The sequence below is a fragment of the Hemiscyllium ocellatum genome, chromosome 24 (assembly GCF_020745735.1).
Source record: "Hemiscyllium ocellatum isolate sHemOce1 chromosome 24, sHemOce1.pat.X.cur, whole genome shotgun sequence".
Taxonomy (NCBI): domain Eukaryota; kingdom Metazoa; phylum Chordata; class Chondrichthyes; order Orectolobiformes; family Hemiscylliidae; genus Hemiscyllium; species Hemiscyllium ocellatum.
The window spans coordinates 15,885,006-15,901,676 of NC_083424.1; the positions used below are offsets into that span (position 1 = coordinate 15,885,006).

Genomic DNA, 16,671 nt, shown 5'->3' on the forward strand with positions numbered 1-16,671 from the left:
GTCATGAACCTTCATGATGTATTATTAGGATTAGACAAAACAAAATGAGGGGATGCTTGTGTGGACTCTAGAGCAGTTGGGGCAAATTTCACTCTGCTGCACAGAATTTGTGACATTGCCTGTAAGTGACTCATAAAACCTCAACTTCTCTTCCAACCTCATTCTGACACACTTCCTGCTGTTCTGTTAAGCAGGTCGTTTTTGAAAGTTAGTGGCGCATGAAATCCTGTGAGAGCTTCTCGTGGTCACATTTAGTTTCAAATGCTTTCAATTAAATAAATTTATTTTGAATAATCCCAAATTATCAACTGGAGCTATTGAAGACAGGCTGGAATACACGTGTTGTTCATATCTGAATTCTTATCGCGGAGACGTTCTGGTTATCGCCTTCTCTACCAAGGCACAGTAAGTTCTAGTATTATTAATTTTAATGTTTGAACTTGCTAAAATGCTCCTTCAGAAATATTGTGGCGAGAGTTTTCAAACTATACACAGATTTGGTGTGTCACACAAACTTATGTTTTCACCATTGAACGCACCAACTCAAATTTAAACAGCTAACCCTTGGCACATGGGTGATAATTCATCGATTCACTTAGGAAAGAATTAAAAGAAAACCTTGCATTCTTAACTTTGAAGAACATCTCTTCGATTTGCATTTTTATGTAATGCACTTTCTTGCTTCCCCTTCTTCCCCTTCCCTCACTCATGGCACTTTTAGACAGATTGCAAATAGACAGTCAGAGAGAGATAAGAGCCAACAGATGCTTAGAGGAAACCACTTTGCAATCAGTCAGCACAAGTATTTGTTCCATATCAATCTGGTAATTTTTACATAAATGAGAACTTGATTCTAAAGTAGAGTTTAATGACTTAATCCTTTTCCATTCACATCTCAACTTACGTTTTTGCTTCTGATTCCCACAGTGTGGGTGATGCTGTGAACATACAATGGGAGCTAGTGAACAAACCCCTCTCCTTCAACCCATCTAAAGGAATGTTGTTTTGCATTTAGGGATTGACATGGATCATAATGTTACTTTCAGCACAGTGGCTTCACATATGTGACATGATGTTATATTTCTGTTCTTAGAAATAATTTGAGAGGTTTCCAAGTACATAAAATAAAGCCCCCTTAATAATAGATTTGTCTAAATATCACAGCCAGGTGTGTTTTGGATGCTTATAGTGCCCAGACTGATTCAAAGTCTCTATTAGTTGCTAGTTGTAAGCATACTGTGTGATGGCCATGGGCCTACCATATAAACCTGCTTTCAATTTAGCTCTAATTGGCCACCTTTGGTCTGTGTGTCTAACTGTCCTTGATTGGGAGTAGAACCTTTTCAAGACTCTCGTTGCAATGCACCTGAAACAATAATCTACACATTAACCAGGTCAGGTGCAGTCATGAAGGTGACCTTATGTATATTATTTTCTAATTATTACTTAAGTGGATCCTGAAATTTCATTAATCAACGTCAAAATAGCACTGATCTGTTAGCCTAGGCTAGCAGATCTATCAGCATTTGAAAACCGAGTTCAGACAAATTAACTTTCCAGAGCACCTTATGTGGGCACAGGGTTTTCTCATGAATCATTTTGTGCAACCCGTGTGTAGTACTTAACAAAATAAAAATTGTTCTTTTTCTCAACATATTGACACAGGAAAGCTATTTATTAAAGCACACCATGGAAAAGGTCCATTTGCTTGTACCTGTTCATAGTTAGACCTATCACATAATCTTTTACATAGTTTTGACAGCCGCTCTAACAGCTTTTCAGCATTCTGCATTGATCCATTCTAAGTAGTAGCAGTGAAGCTTATAGGCCCTTCCTCCCAGACAGTGCCAGTTGCTGGGAAGTTTCTCCTTTTGGTGCAGAGTTAATAATGAAGCATTAAAGCCTAGGCCATCATGGTACTCACATACCAGGGTCAGATTCACATAACCTCTGGACAGCTGCTCTTGTCATGGTTGCCTCTGGGTTTGGACAAACCAGCTCTTGCACAAGTCATGAGATTCAGCACAACACTGCAAGAATATTCTTAGCACACTAGTACTTCAAAAGAGCTCCACCTTCATTTCAGGCCAATGGAATTGAATATGAAGTGGGACTACTATAATTAAACAAGTAACTTTAAATCTGTCACTTAGAATAGCATATGGTGCAAAATGATTATCTGGCTATACTGACAGCCCAGGTTGGAATGTCAAGTTTTAATTATTTACATTCACTTGTTGAGCATAGAAAGTCAAATATAGCTTTCAGAGGCTATTCATGAAAGCAAATGATGACCCAATAAGGAATCCTTTTGCATCTGCAACAGGTGAACTTAAAGGTGCTATCAATGGAAGATGTCTTTCAGAAACAGCCTTCTATTAACAGATTTCACATTGTGACTTTGGCTAAAGGAGGAAATAATAAGTTGCTAAATGATTAAAACATATGGGGTGTAACCAGGAAGGACAAATGTCACAGGTTGACGGAAAACCAGAAGTCAGTTTTTTTTTTGGTTTTACACAGCATTTATAATATTCATAACTGACAAATGGGTTTCAAGTAGAATCAACCACAGAAGATATCTTGTATGTCAAAGTATAAATATCTGAGCAAGATGAATAATATGTAAAGGCTTGGCTAGTGGAATGGTTAAAAACAGCTCAAGAGGCAAAAATGTTGTGGCAGAAGCATCTGGTTAAACTCTATATGTGATCTTGATTAACATGAATAATTCCCTGCCACTCATCTTTTATAATGTCCGATCGTACCCAACCGTTCAGCCACTTGGAGCCTCAGTTTAACGTTTCATTCAAAACACTATCTCAAAATGCTAGCTTTGATTTTTACACTCAACCTCTGGAGCAGAAATCAAATCCAAAATCTCATTATTTAAAGGCATTAGTGTTACCCACTAAAGCCACACAGCGGGTGCTCTGGAATTTCAATTTTATATCTCTTATCGTCCAGTTATCATGTCCTCCTTTAACACAATCTCATTGGCAAAAGTTAGGTCATCCTATCACACCATCTATGTCTTTCAAGTGACACTAATTTAACCTACAGTGCTGCTGTGGATCACTTTGACATGATGTTCCACATTAAAGGTGCTGAAATAAATGCAAGCTGATGTTGAGAGGAAGTCACCAAAAATAACAAACGTGTTTGAAAACAAATGGAAGTAAAATGAAATGATGACAAAAACTGTTTTGAAAAATTCAAAGAGCAAACATTAGTGATTTTTAGAGAAGGTGTTTGGAAAGGGAAGAAAGATGTCCCTTATTGTGAGACCCTTCCCCTGGGTCTCTTGCGGTTTGAGTTGAGTGAACAGAAAGTCTTGCAATAAAGTCCCAGTAAAATCTAAATCTTCTAGTGGTAGCAGCCTGTCTGTCTTTAACATTGATGTTGGAGAGAATAATACCAGAAATTGATCAGCATCTAAATGGAATGAGCTGTTAGGAAGATAAAGGAAACTTCAGCTTTTTTGGGTAAATAGGGAGTAATTCAGGACCGCAGTGACAAAGATCAAACTTAAATGTAGGATGCATTTCAAACTGGACCAAAAGGGACATAAATTCAGAAAAAAGTATGCTTTCGTCATTGGTAGGAGCATATGGAACTACCTGCAAAATAAAGTTGGAGCTCAGATGCCATTAAAGCCATTCAAACTACACTTAGAGCCTGTGTTGGAAAAGTGAAAATGTTGCATCAAATAACATCACCTCATTTCTGGCAGTTCTTAAATTGCACAATCTGTGCATAAAAACAAATATCATAGTTCTAAATAACCTTAACCTCCTGCTCAAATTTTCCAAACAATTCAAATTTGTCAAAAACAAGCCCTTTAAATAGTTTGAATGATTGCATCGACACTGTGTTGAAAACGTGAACCCCTTTCATAAAGGACAGAGGTGCATTAACACATCAAGTTATAAGGCCCATGCCCACAGCACCAGTTGCACACCAAGTCTTCAGTAAAACGTGCCAAAACCCAAAGAAACGGTGTCAGAGAACCATGACATCAGCCTCATATGAGTTTGTTTATTGTGTAAACGCTTTCTATAGGTCCATTTCTTCCTGCATTTCACTTCACATTTGACTTAAAGGATCAAAAGGAGAGTTGTTTCTTGGGCTGCAACTCTGAGCAAGGGTCTAAATGAAAAGGTTCTCCTCTGTCTCACAACAAAAGATTTGATGGTATATTGTAGATCTATACAGAGATGCTTTGACTCTTCTCGAACCAATGGTTTTGAAAGGAGATTATCTGAGCAAGATGTTTTGGTTTGATTTTCAAATTACTATGCATGTAGTTGTTCTTCCTTCCAGATATTTGTGTCTGATAGCTAATACAGTGGAGATACGGTTTCTGTGTCATTGCGGTACAGATAGAAGCCATTCTGCCTGTAAAGTATCAGTAGTTTCCAGTGAAAGGAGTCCAGTCTCTCCCATTTGTTCCTGCCCCGTTTGTATATAATGCACAAAATCAATGGAAATCACTAAAATGATAATAACAAAAATAATAATGTACATTATTGGAAGATAAAAGCAAAAAATACAGTCATTGAATACTTTGTTCCCCTCACTCTCAACACAATTAAGCAAATAACCCTAAAAAATATTCAGAAAAATGTAACACCACAAATATCAATATTTTCATCTTTACTCTTGCAATTTTGGCTGCTTTGTGTCAGACGTGGTGGCTCAGTGGTTAGCACCGCTGCCCCTCTGTGCCTGGGAGCTGGGTTCAATTCCAATTTCAGGTGACTGTGTGGAGTTTGCATATTCTCCCTGTGTCTGCAAGGGTTTCCTTCGGGTGCTCTGGTTTCCTCTCACAATCCAAAGACAGGTGAGGTGAATTGGCCATGCTAAATCGTCCAGAGTGTTCATGCATGTGTAGGTTAGGTGCATTAGTCAGGGTAAATGTCTGATACAGTTCTGGGTGAGTTACTCTTCAGATGATCTGTGTGGACTTGTTGGGCAAATGGCCTATCTCCACACTGTAGGATTAGAACTTAGAACAGTACAGCACAGAACAGGCCCTTCATGTAAGGTAAACCTAATGTACAAACCCTCAAATTTCTGTGACCATATGCATGTCCAACAGTCTCTTAAATGTCTCTAATGACCTTGCTTCCACAACTGCTGCTGGCAACGCACTCCATGCTCCCACAACTCTGCGTAAAGAACCTGCCTCTGGTATTCCCTCTATACTTTCTACCAAACAGCTTAAAGCTATGACCCCTCGTGTTAACAATTTCTGCCTTGGGAAAAAGTCTCTGGCTATCAATTCTCTCTTTGCCTCTCGTTATCTTGTACACCTCAATGAGGTAGCCTTTCTTCTTTTTTTCCAATGAAAAAAGTCCAAGCTCAGTCAACCTCTCTTCGTAAGATAAGCCCTCTATTCCAGCCAGCATCCTGGTAAACTTCCTCTGAACCCTCTCCAAAGCATCCATATCTTTCCTATAATAGGGTGACCAGAACTGGACACAGTATTCCAAGTGTGGTCTAATCAAAGTTTTATAGAGCTACAACAAGATCTCACTACTCTTAAACTCAATCCCCCTGTTAATGAAAGCCAAAACACCGTACAGTCTCAACAACCCTGTCCACTTGGGTGGCAATTTTAAGCAATCTATGTACCTGCACACCAAGATCCCGCTGTTCCTCCACACTGCCAAGAATCCTGTCTTTAATCCTGTACTCAACTTTCAAGTTCAACCTTCCAACATGCATCACTTCGCATTTATCCAGGATGAACTCCATCTGCCACCTCTCAGCCCATCTCTGCATCCTGTCAATGTCCTGCTACAACCTTCAACAGCCCTCTACACTGTCAACGACACCTCCAACCTTTTGTGTCGTTTGCAAACTTACTAACCCATCCTTAAATCTCCTCATCCAAGTCATTAATAAAAATTATAAAGAGTAGAGGCCCAAGAACCGAGCTCTGTGGAACACCATTCACCACTGACTTCCAGGCAGAATATTTTCCTTCCACTACCACTCGCTGTCTTCTGTCAACCAGCCAATTCTGTATCCAGACAACTAAGTTTCCCTGTATCCCATTCCTCCTGACCTTCTGAACGAGCCTACCATGAGGAACCTTATCAAATGCCTTGTTGAAGTCCATATACACCACATCCACCGCTTGGCCCTCATCAACTTGTCTAGTAACATTCTCAAAGAAATCAATAAGATTAGTGAGGCATGACCTGCCCCTCACAAAGCCGTGCTGACTCCCTTTAATCAAGCCATGCTCTTCCAGCTGGTCATAAATCCTATCCCTCAGAATCCTTTCTAACACCTTGCAGACGACAGACATGAGACTGATTCTATCCTATTCTAGACACCTCCTGATTTTCCAACATTAGCTGTGTAATAAGTGCAGTGAAAGTATTGACAACATTCCTTGAGCACTATTCTTCCTATCAGTCCATGTTGCATTAATACTATGGCTCTCACCTCATTACATTGGCTTGAGAAGCTATAGAATTAAGCAACCAGATCTGACATTTAACATGAGGTATGAATATAACAGGTGGGCACAGTCCCTAACAGTAGCCATACATAGAATAGAGAATAAATCAGGAGATAATGAGGGGATGTTAAAAGGCAATGCATTAATATAAGTGACTATAGTGTTCATGTAGATTGGGAAAATCAAATAGGAAGAGGGAACCATGAGGAAGAATCCATAGCATGTATTCAAGACAATTCCCAAGAATAACATTTTGTGGATTCAACATGAGACAGACTATTTTAGATTTAGTAATGTGTAATGAGGTAGTTTCAATATAAGATCTCAGAGTTCAAGATCCCCTAGGAAACAGACATCATAACACGATAAAGTTTAGTATTCAGTTTGAGAGTGAGAAGCTTGAGTCAGAAATGACTGGAAATTAAATGTCATGAATAAAGGTGTTATTGACTAGACCAGACCAGTCCCCCCTTAAAAAATATTAAGACGATAACCTAGACCCTTTTTCTTATTTCAAAGGTAAATGTGAAGTGCTGTGTTCAGATGCAATTTGACAGGTCAAACTACTTGATGTTAAGCAAAACACGATTTATGCAAACTCAACAGTTAAAATACCTCAAAAGAAAGCAGAACTTAGAATAAATTAGCTTGATTGGAAAAACTTACAAGAATAGATACAGTAACTATTACTAATTAACTATTCCAATATAGAAACATCCCATAAACAACACTCCTTGGCAAAAAGGCAAATTCAGAAAACAGAGTTTCTCACGTGCAAGGCCCGCAGTGGGAAAAGAAACTCTATTCTAACTGAGAGGGGCGTGGGGGTGGGGGAAAGGCTTCTACTTCTTCAAGAATCCTGCAGCTTCTGCTCTGTCTCAAAATTTTTTAAAAACTAGAAATCTTGGTCTGCGAGCTGGTCACACCCATCCAGGCTACGTCTATTGTTTTAACTTTTTAAAAATCCCAAGGCTACACAGATAGTTTACATTACTCTAGAATGCTTGACACCTCTCATTTAATCTCTCTCTTAAAAGAAACCAGGACGAAGTACACCTCTTAAAGCCATAGCATGGTCGCAGTAAGGAATAAGGTTAGAGTTAACTGGAATGAACTGGGAAAAAAGTTTAGCAAAAAGTCAGTTGAACAATGGTAAATGTTTAAGAAAATAGTTTGAGACTCATAACCAAGGAAGTTAAGGAAAGCATAAAATTGAAAAAGTATACACAATGTGACAAAGATTAATAATAAGCCAGAGGATTGGAAAAGTTTAAAGCGATAACAAAAGTTAATCAAAACAAAATAAAGAGACAAAGTAAACTTTGAGAGTAAACTAGCAAGTAATCTCAAATTGGACAGTAAGCCTTCTTTCAATATGTGAAAGTTGAGGGAAGATGTAAAAAGTGAACATTGGCCTCTTAAGCAATGAGGCTGGGGAAATAATAAAGGGAAACCAGAAAATGACAGAGGAAATAAATAAATACTTTACATCAGTATTCACAACAGAAGAGATAAACACCATTCCAAAATTGTTAAATAATCAAGAGGCTAAAGGACCATGGAAGTAAATACTATAACTGTCACTAGAGGAAAAAGTACGAGGGAAGTTAAAGGCTAACAAGGCCCTTGGACTTCATGGGATGCAACCTAGGGTATTAAAGGAAGCACCAATAGAGATAGTAGATGTACTGGTAATAAATCATCCAAGAATCCTCAGATTCTAGATAAGCCCCAGATGATTGGAAAACTGTCAATGTAACTCTCTTATTGAAAGTGGAAAATAAACAAAAAAGTTACAAAAACCTGGTTAGCTTAACACGTGCCTTAATGAAAATGTAATAGCAGAGTATTTAGAAAGCAGAGTCAGTTTGACTTCATACAGAGGAAATCATGCCTGACAAATTGATTATAGTTCTTTGAGCAAATTTAAAGGAGGATAGATGGAAGGAGAACCATTTGATGTAACATATTTGGATTTCCGAAAGGTTTTCCATAAGGCACTATAGTCAGTACTTCTATAACGCGATGGTTACAACTTTGCGTTATAGAAAAATTGTGCTTTCGAAACAGTGTTTAAAGTATTCGTGAAGTAATCACGTTTCAGCAAACACAGGTTTTAAAAGTTCACACTTTAGAAATAGCATCCAGTCAGTGGTTAGCACTGTTGCCTCACTGCGCCAGAGACCCAGGTTTGATTTCAGCCTCAGGCGACTGTCTGTGTGGAGTTTGCACATTCTCCTCATGTCTGCGTGGGTTTCTTCCGGGTGCTCCGGTTTCCTACCACAGTCCAAAGATGTGCAGTTCAAGTGAATTGGCCGTGCTAAATTGCCTGTAGTGTTAGGTGCATCATTCAGAGGGAAATGGATCTGGGTGGGTTACTTTTCGGAGGGTTGGTATGGACTTGTTGAACTGAAGGGTCTGTTTCCACACTGTAGGGAATCTAGTCTAATCTCGTCCTGAATTTATTAATTGTGTTATAGCAAATTTGCATTGACAAAATGTGTGTTATAGCAGAACAACCTGTGCTTGCTATGCTACTTAATAAGACAAGAGTTCATGGTGTTGGAGGCAGCATATTAGCATTGGCAGAGATTTAGGTAACTAATAGAACTCAGAGAATTGGGATAAAGGGACATTTTTAGGATGACAACCTGTAGCTAGTGGAGTGCCACAGGGATCAGTGCTGGGATCTCAATTGTTTATAATATATTTTCATGACTTGGATGAGGGAAGTGCATGTACAACCACCAGGTTTGCAAATAACACAAAAACAGGTGAAAGGCAAGTTGTGAGGATGACACAAATAGTCTACAGATGGATAGAGACAGTTTAAGTTAATGGCAAAAACTTGACAGTTGGAATATAATGTGGGAAGTGTGAGGTTTTGCACTTTGCCAGGAGAACAAAGGAGCTGAATAATATTCAAATGAGAAAGATGACAGGCAGCTCCAGACAGAAGGATTGGGAACTCCTAATGTGTGGAATCACAAAAAGCCAACTTCAGTCAGAAGATGGGAAGACAAATGGAATATTAGGCTTTATTTCAAAGGGTTTGGAGTATAACAATATGGAAGTCTTGCTAAAGCTATACAAGACACTCATTAAACAATACCTCGAATACTGTGAACAGTTTTTGGGACCCATATCTAAGGAAAGATTTATTGGTATTGGAGGTAGTTCAGAGAAGGTTCATTAGGCTGATGATGCTTTGGAAAAAATTTCTGATGAGGCACAATTGTGTAGAATGGGCTTGTGCTCACCGGAATTTAAAAGAATGAGAGCCAACTTTATTGAAACATAAGATTCTCGGGGGCTTGATAGAGTAGATGCAGAAAGGTTGTTTCCCGTTGTCTGACAGTCTCGGACCAGAGAGAACAATCTTAGAGTAGGGGGTCACCCATTTACACAGTCATAGAATCATACTGCATGGAAACAGATCCTTCAGTCCAACTAACCCATGCCAACCATGGTTTTAAACCAAACTCATCCCACTTGTCTGCATTTGATCCTTATCACTCCAAATCTTTTTCTAGTCATGTACTTACCCAAATACCCAAATCATAACTGTATCTGCATCCACCACTTCTTCAGGCAGTACATTCCACACTCTTTGTGGAAAAAAGTTTCCCCTCATGTCCTTTTTTTTAAAAGCTTCCTCTTCTCATCTTAAAAATATGCCCCCTAGAGAAAAGACCCTTCACTATTCACCTTATCTGTGCTTCTCATGATTTTATAAACCACTAATAAGTTCACCCCTCAACCTCCTACCCTGCAGTGAAAAAAGTCTGAACCTATTTTTATAACTCAAATCCTCCATTCCCATCAACATCCTGGTAAATCTTTCCTGAACCCTCTGCAATTTAATTATATTGTTCCTATAGCAGGGAGCCCAGAACTGCGCAGTGCTCCAGAAGAGGTCTCACTAACATCCTGTACAAGCTCAAAATGAAGTCCCAGCTCCTAAACTTTAAGGTCTGAACAATGAAGACAAGCGTAATAAACACCTCATTAACCACTCTATCTACATGTGATGTAAATTTCAAAGAATTCTGTAAGCATACCCTCTCTTTTACAGCACTACACAGGGCCCTATCATTAATTGTATATGTCTTGCCCTTGTTGCTTTTACATTAAACTGCCACTCCTCTGCCCAATAACCCAATTGATCAAGACCTCTTTAGGTGTGCAGGAATCTCTTCTCTGAGGGTAGTGAATCTGTGGAATCCTTTACCTCAGAGGGCTGTCAAACCTGGGTCATGAAGTATGTTTAAGGCTGAGATAGATTTTTAACCAGTTAAGGGAAAGGCAAGAGAGAGTGATTCAATCGACCAGGATCTCATAGAATGGGATAGCATACTTGATGGGCCAACAGGCCTACTTCTGCTTACCCTCATATGAGGAAATATTAAGGAAGTTGTGCTCATTACTTTTGGAAAAGGGGAGACTTTCAGGTTTCCTAATGTAAGTATTCCACAGCTCCACCTCCCCCTGTGTGACATTAGCACATTAAAAATAAATTGGTTAAATCTTTCTAGCAGGGAGGTTTAATACATCTTCAGGATGGATATCACAATATATAAGTGCAAAATGGTTGTGAAATAGATTCAAATAAACGATCAAGACAAACATCTAAACTATTATAAACTAAACAAGCACTAACAGACACAAATTTACACATTAGACAGTTTGAAGTAAGAAGGTGAGACCATTATAACTCTTTTTGAGGGAAAATGGAATTCAGAAACAAACTGTAAGGAAGGACCTTGCAAGTAGAGTTTAAGGGATCGTTCCTCACAGCAATTCAGGCAGCATCTGAGGAGCAGTAAAACCCCACCCCTCTAACTGTAACAAGGACAGAACCCCACCCCTCCAACCGTAACAAGGACAGAACCCCACCCCTCCAACTGTAACAATGACAGAACGCCCATGGTGCTCACCTTCCACCCTACCAACCTTCGCATAAACCAAATCCTCCGCCGACATTTTCGCCACCTCCAAACGGACCCCACCACCAGGGATATATTTCCCTACCCACCCCTTTCCGCCTTCCGCAAAGACCGTTCCTCCGTGACTACCTGGTCAGGCCCACGCCCCCCTACAACCCACCCTCCCATCCTGGCACCTTCCCCCGCCACCGCTGGAATTGCAAAACCTGCACCCACACCACCTTCCTCACCTCCATCCAAGGCCCTAAAGGAGCCTTCCACAACCATCAAAGTTTTACCTGCACCTCCACTAATATCATTTATTGTATCTGTTGTTCCCGATGTGGTCTCCTCTACATTGGGGAGACTGGGCGCCTCCTAGCAGAGTGCTTTGGGGAACATCTCCAGGACACCTGCACCAATCAACCACACCGCCCCGTGTCCCAACATTTCAACTCCCCCTCCCACTCTGCCGAGGACATGGAGGTCCTGGGCCTCCTTCACCGCCGCTCCCTCACCACCAGACGCCTGGAGAAAGAACTCCTCATCTTCTGCCTGGGAAGATGAAAGCAGACCCAGGTGTGAGGAAGTAAATCAAAGACCGTGTGAGCTAGAACTCGGGGGGGTCTGTGGTTAAAGTCTGAACAGCACCTTAGATGCAATTCTGTGAGCTGATTTGAACTTTCGATTTCAGAGGCACTTCATCATTCTTTCCCTGGCCTGGACTTGATGGGTCAAATGGCCTCCACTTCTATCATAATGACTATGTCAATTGTTTTCCTTTTAATGCACAAACCTGTCAGACAGTCTAAATGACTTTAAAAACAATTCAGACAATCCAACTGTAATGAGATTTTGTAATGTTCTGTTTTAGAATCCTGGCAGTTACCTGTGACATTAATGCATGACAACATGGCCATTGTCAATGCAGTAGGAACCAGGTATCTGTTCCAAATACACTATGTTCAAACCAGTAACATTGTATGCTAATACTGTAGATTTGCTTTTGCTACACTGAAAAATATTTATGTTTTTAGCTTCTTGCAGATATGCCATTGATGTGGTGTAGCCTTCCTGTACTTCTTGCTGCAGTAGCTGGTTTGGCTATGATGGAGCTGACTACAAGGGAAACATTAGAGATAAATAATTTGACAGAATCAGTTTCTGATGGACACACCCAGAATCCTCAGACGTTCACTGAGAACTCAGCAACACCCCCACCTGTCTATCTGAATTCAATAAGTTCACCCCTTCCCAAAGAAACTGCTCAACTCACTTCAACAACTGGTTCTCCAACGACAGGTACCTCCATTTATTCCACAACAGGGCCCCTGTCTCTCTCCACTCAAGATTTCAAGACTTCTCAAGAAGCCACCACTCAGCTGATGAAATGGTCCACTTCTGTGGATCCTGAACCAGTGACTGATGTCAACCAGGACTCTTCCCCCACTAATGGAACAGAGCATTGGACAACAGATATAGGTGGAACTGAAACAGAGGTGTCTGAAGTCACATTGACCTCAACTACAGTCACTAACACTTCAGAGCTGAGTGGATATGTCCATCCAGACGTCAAGGTGAAAACCACGACTCTGCCATCCAGCACTTTGACTTCTACAAAGAAGCTACCAATGAGCCCCTATCCGGTGACTACAGCTTCTCCAGTTGTGACAACTACAAAGAAAGCTAATGAATCAATCTCTTTGAAACCAACCATTCCTTTTGTTAGCAAAATCATCAAGACAACCACCAGAAGTAACAACAGGCTTACAATTGCTCAGGTTACACGTAAAAAAATTAGCCTTGTTGCTCAGTGCCTCATAGCTATTGCTATTCTAGCAGGGGTCTGCACTGTCTTTGTCATATGCACTGTAGTCCTATGTACTAAGCTTTCAAGTCAAAGACAGAACTATAGGGTCAACCGGTCAAATGGCACTGAGTTGATCTGCATTTCTGCTCTTTTGCCTGAAGATGAAAGGAAACTGCGGAGACAAATGAAGGCAAAACGGCTTCGAAATCTCAGAGAGACCACAATTGGTCAGAATAGTGACAGTGATGACGATGACCTTACCCTCCATAGCTTTGTGACTGAACACTAGACCTTTCCATTAAGTTTCAGACTCAAGCCTCTCCTCCTGGTCTCTAAATGCTGAAGTAACAACATTTGAATCAATTGTAAGCTGGTGAATTGAGTCTCTTGCTTTGGTTAATGAGCAAGTGTCTCTGAGGATGTTCCATGATTGAGGACTGTTCTTCATCACATATTTGAACCCTTCAGATCTACAGAGATTCCTCTACTGTCTGTAAAGCTATTGCCATAAGCTGAGTCCTGACTCCAGCCACTGATGCCTATAAAGAGTGTTGTGCTTATGTCGCTACACAGAAGACAATACATTTTTAAGACTTTGTACATACACTTATTAAAATAGAAATGTCGACTTGCTTTGTGTGCTGCACTTTGAAGGGTGAGCTAGTTGGATGCTGAAAGATTCTAAGGTCAAAAAAACAAAGCGATATAATTGGAAATTAGATCCTAACCTCTACCTGAAGGAACCTGCCAAACTTCAGAGCTAACATCAAACGCTTGATGTGTTTCTGGTGCAAAATTATACAATCCAGTCATCCACACGGTTCATTCTTAGCACCACGGCTCAGGACAGCATCCTAATAACTCAGTGTTGTGTTGCTAAATGACACTTTGTCACTAATTTCATTGTGGCTAGAATTAAGAAGGCTTTTTTGTAAGGTGAAGAGAGAAGAACTCTACTCTTGGTATTTATTTTCAATCAATGACCAGTGCCTTTACAACTAATCAGAGAACGGAACAGCTGGTTTATCTTCTGCTAAAGGATGTAGTTAAAGGAAGTAATTAATTGACAGCAAGAATATTTTACTCAAAGTAAAATACAGAGACTAGGGCTACAGTAAGGATTACAATTAGTTTTGGATTGCACTAATGAAGGATTGGAACAAATGGCCTCCTTCTATAGCTGACTGAATAAATAGTTTTAGATTGGATGGGGTTATTGAGGACCATCAGGAAGGGAATGCAATAGTTACTTTCTTCTCCACAAGAATAACCATCTTTAAAGAGCGTTGCCTTAAATGTGCCATGCTGCCCATCAATGCCCTCTAACATTGGCACCAGCAGACTTTGAAGGCTCAGTGAGATAACATTGTATTAGTATTGGAAGAGCACGTACAGCATCAGACAGTTCTTTCAAAGAGCCAGCACAGGATAAGACAGACCAAATGGTCTCCCGTCAGTGCAGATTAACTGAGAAGATAAATATAGAAATAAGTAGTAAGAGAATTTCCCTCGATATAAGAGGAGCCTGTGGCAGCATCCAGGAAGTGTCTGTGTAGCTGGATGTGTACAATTTCAAAGTGGGGCTTTTTGCACTTTTTCCATAATACTTAGCTGGGTGAGGAAGAGGCTGATGATCAAACACATTTTTTGTTCCACTGAAAAATACGTTTAAAACCGAAGGTTTGTGTGAATTGCACTGGGTCGTCTGACATCACAGCAGAGAGTCTTCTGGTAATTTTACAAATTCCAACTACTAAAAGGTTACATTTTCCTTTAGCTTTTTATCAGCAAACTGTATGACAGTGGACAAAGTGGAATCCTCAGCCATTTCTAAATAAATTTAACCTTCCACCCATGTTTGTCTTGTTAAAGATGTTTCTGTTTGTCAAAAGCTATTGTGTAATTTTGTATATTTGGTTGACCTAATTCCAATGCAATTTGGAAATAGTACTCAAACCCAAGGCTGTGCCTCATTTTAATAGTTCACTTTAACTCATTTGAAAAATGCATGAATGAATTGTCACACTCATTACTTCGATGCTGTCTCCTCTCCCCAACATGGTTGATGTTAACTTTACCTGTTCCCCCTTTCTTCTGACAGCACCTTCCAAACCCGGAACCTTTATCCACGTAAGGACAAGGGCAGCAGATGCCGGTGAACACCTCCCACCTGCACATTCCTCTCCGAGTCACAAAGCATCCCAACTTGGAAATACGTCACCATTCTTTCACTGTCACTGGGTCCAAATCCTGGAACTCCCTCCCAAACAGCATTGTTGGTCTAACGACAGCACATAGATTGTGACAATTCAAGAATGAAGCTCACCCCACCTTCTCAAAGACAACTGGCAATGAGCAACAAATGTTCATTTCTGACAATACACTGGCAGATGTTTGCTTTACTCAAGTATATTTGGAATGAGGAACAAGAGAGCTTGACTCATGTTGACCAACCATTGAGTCTTAAGAGATGTTGAAACATGTTACATGGGGATATTTAAAATAATCACAATCACTTAAAGTAAGACCAATAGGGAAGGGAGAGGTTTGATTCTGTTCAATCTGAGCTGGATGAACTGAATCACTGGGTGAAGCACCAATGATTAATGCTCCGCACTACAGGCTGCTATTGAGAAAGGAATGGGTTTGAAGAGAGAACCTCCATGTGGACAAGGAACTGGCTGTTGGAAAGAATACACTAAGTCTTTGTGAGGAGAGTGATAATGGTGTAGCAATAGGCAGAGCAGTGGACAGTCAGTACAAATTGTGATGGAAGACTCAGTAAGCTCATTGAGTTTCTCCAGGATTGGCAGAGGTGAAGAGTGGAGATGATCTAACAGACTGAATGTTCCATGTAAAACAGGTTTCAGCCTGATGGCTATTGGGGATAATGGGATTCAGGTGCAGTGTTTTGCACTTGGTGAATGGCTGGAGAAGGCTTGATATGAAGGAGCAATATACACAGTCTGTATGACAAGTGGATTTGATGTGTCTTTTTCAATGTTTTCTGATATCTTTTAGGACATATGTGACAAAAAAGTGCCTGAAATGCAAAGTGAGAGCTGTTTGCCTGTGTTTTGTGGTTAGATTTGCACAACAACATTTCCTGTATTAGTTGATATTTTATTCTTAATTTAATCTCAAAGTTGTTAAACGGAAATGATGATGAGCCAGTCAACAATAGAAATGACTGTCTGTGTGCAGTTTGCACACTCTCTCCATGTCTGCATGGGTTTCCACCCACAGACCAAAGGTATGCAGGCTAGGTAGATTGGCCATGGGAAATGCAGGGTTACAGGATTAGGGGAAAAGGTGTATCTGGCTGGGAGAGTTTTTAGAGGGGTGGTGTGGATTTGATGGGCTGAGTGACCTGCTTCTACATTGGTAGGGATTCTATAATTACTTCTTGGTGGATTTTCAGCCCTGGGTTACCATTTTGTCATCACTTCGATAAATTGGTT

At 40.2% G+C, this 16,671-nt stretch overlaps 1 protein-coding gene across 1 annotated transcript; it reads left to right on the forward strand.

Moving 5' to 3' along the window:
* The first annotated feature begins 235 nt into the window (after window positions 1-235).
* Window positions 236-15,055, forward strand: selplg (selectin P ligand). Its single transcript, XM_060843937.1, has 2 exons — window positions 236-405; window positions 12,438-15,055. Exon 2 carries the CDS (start codon window positions 12,450-12,452, stop codon window positions 13,497-13,499), a length of 1,050 nt encoding a protein of 349 aa, XP_060699920.1. The 5' UTR covers window positions 236-405; window positions 12,438-12,449; the 3' UTR covers window positions 13,500-15,055.
* Window positions 15,056-16,671: the final 1,616 nt, after the last annotated feature.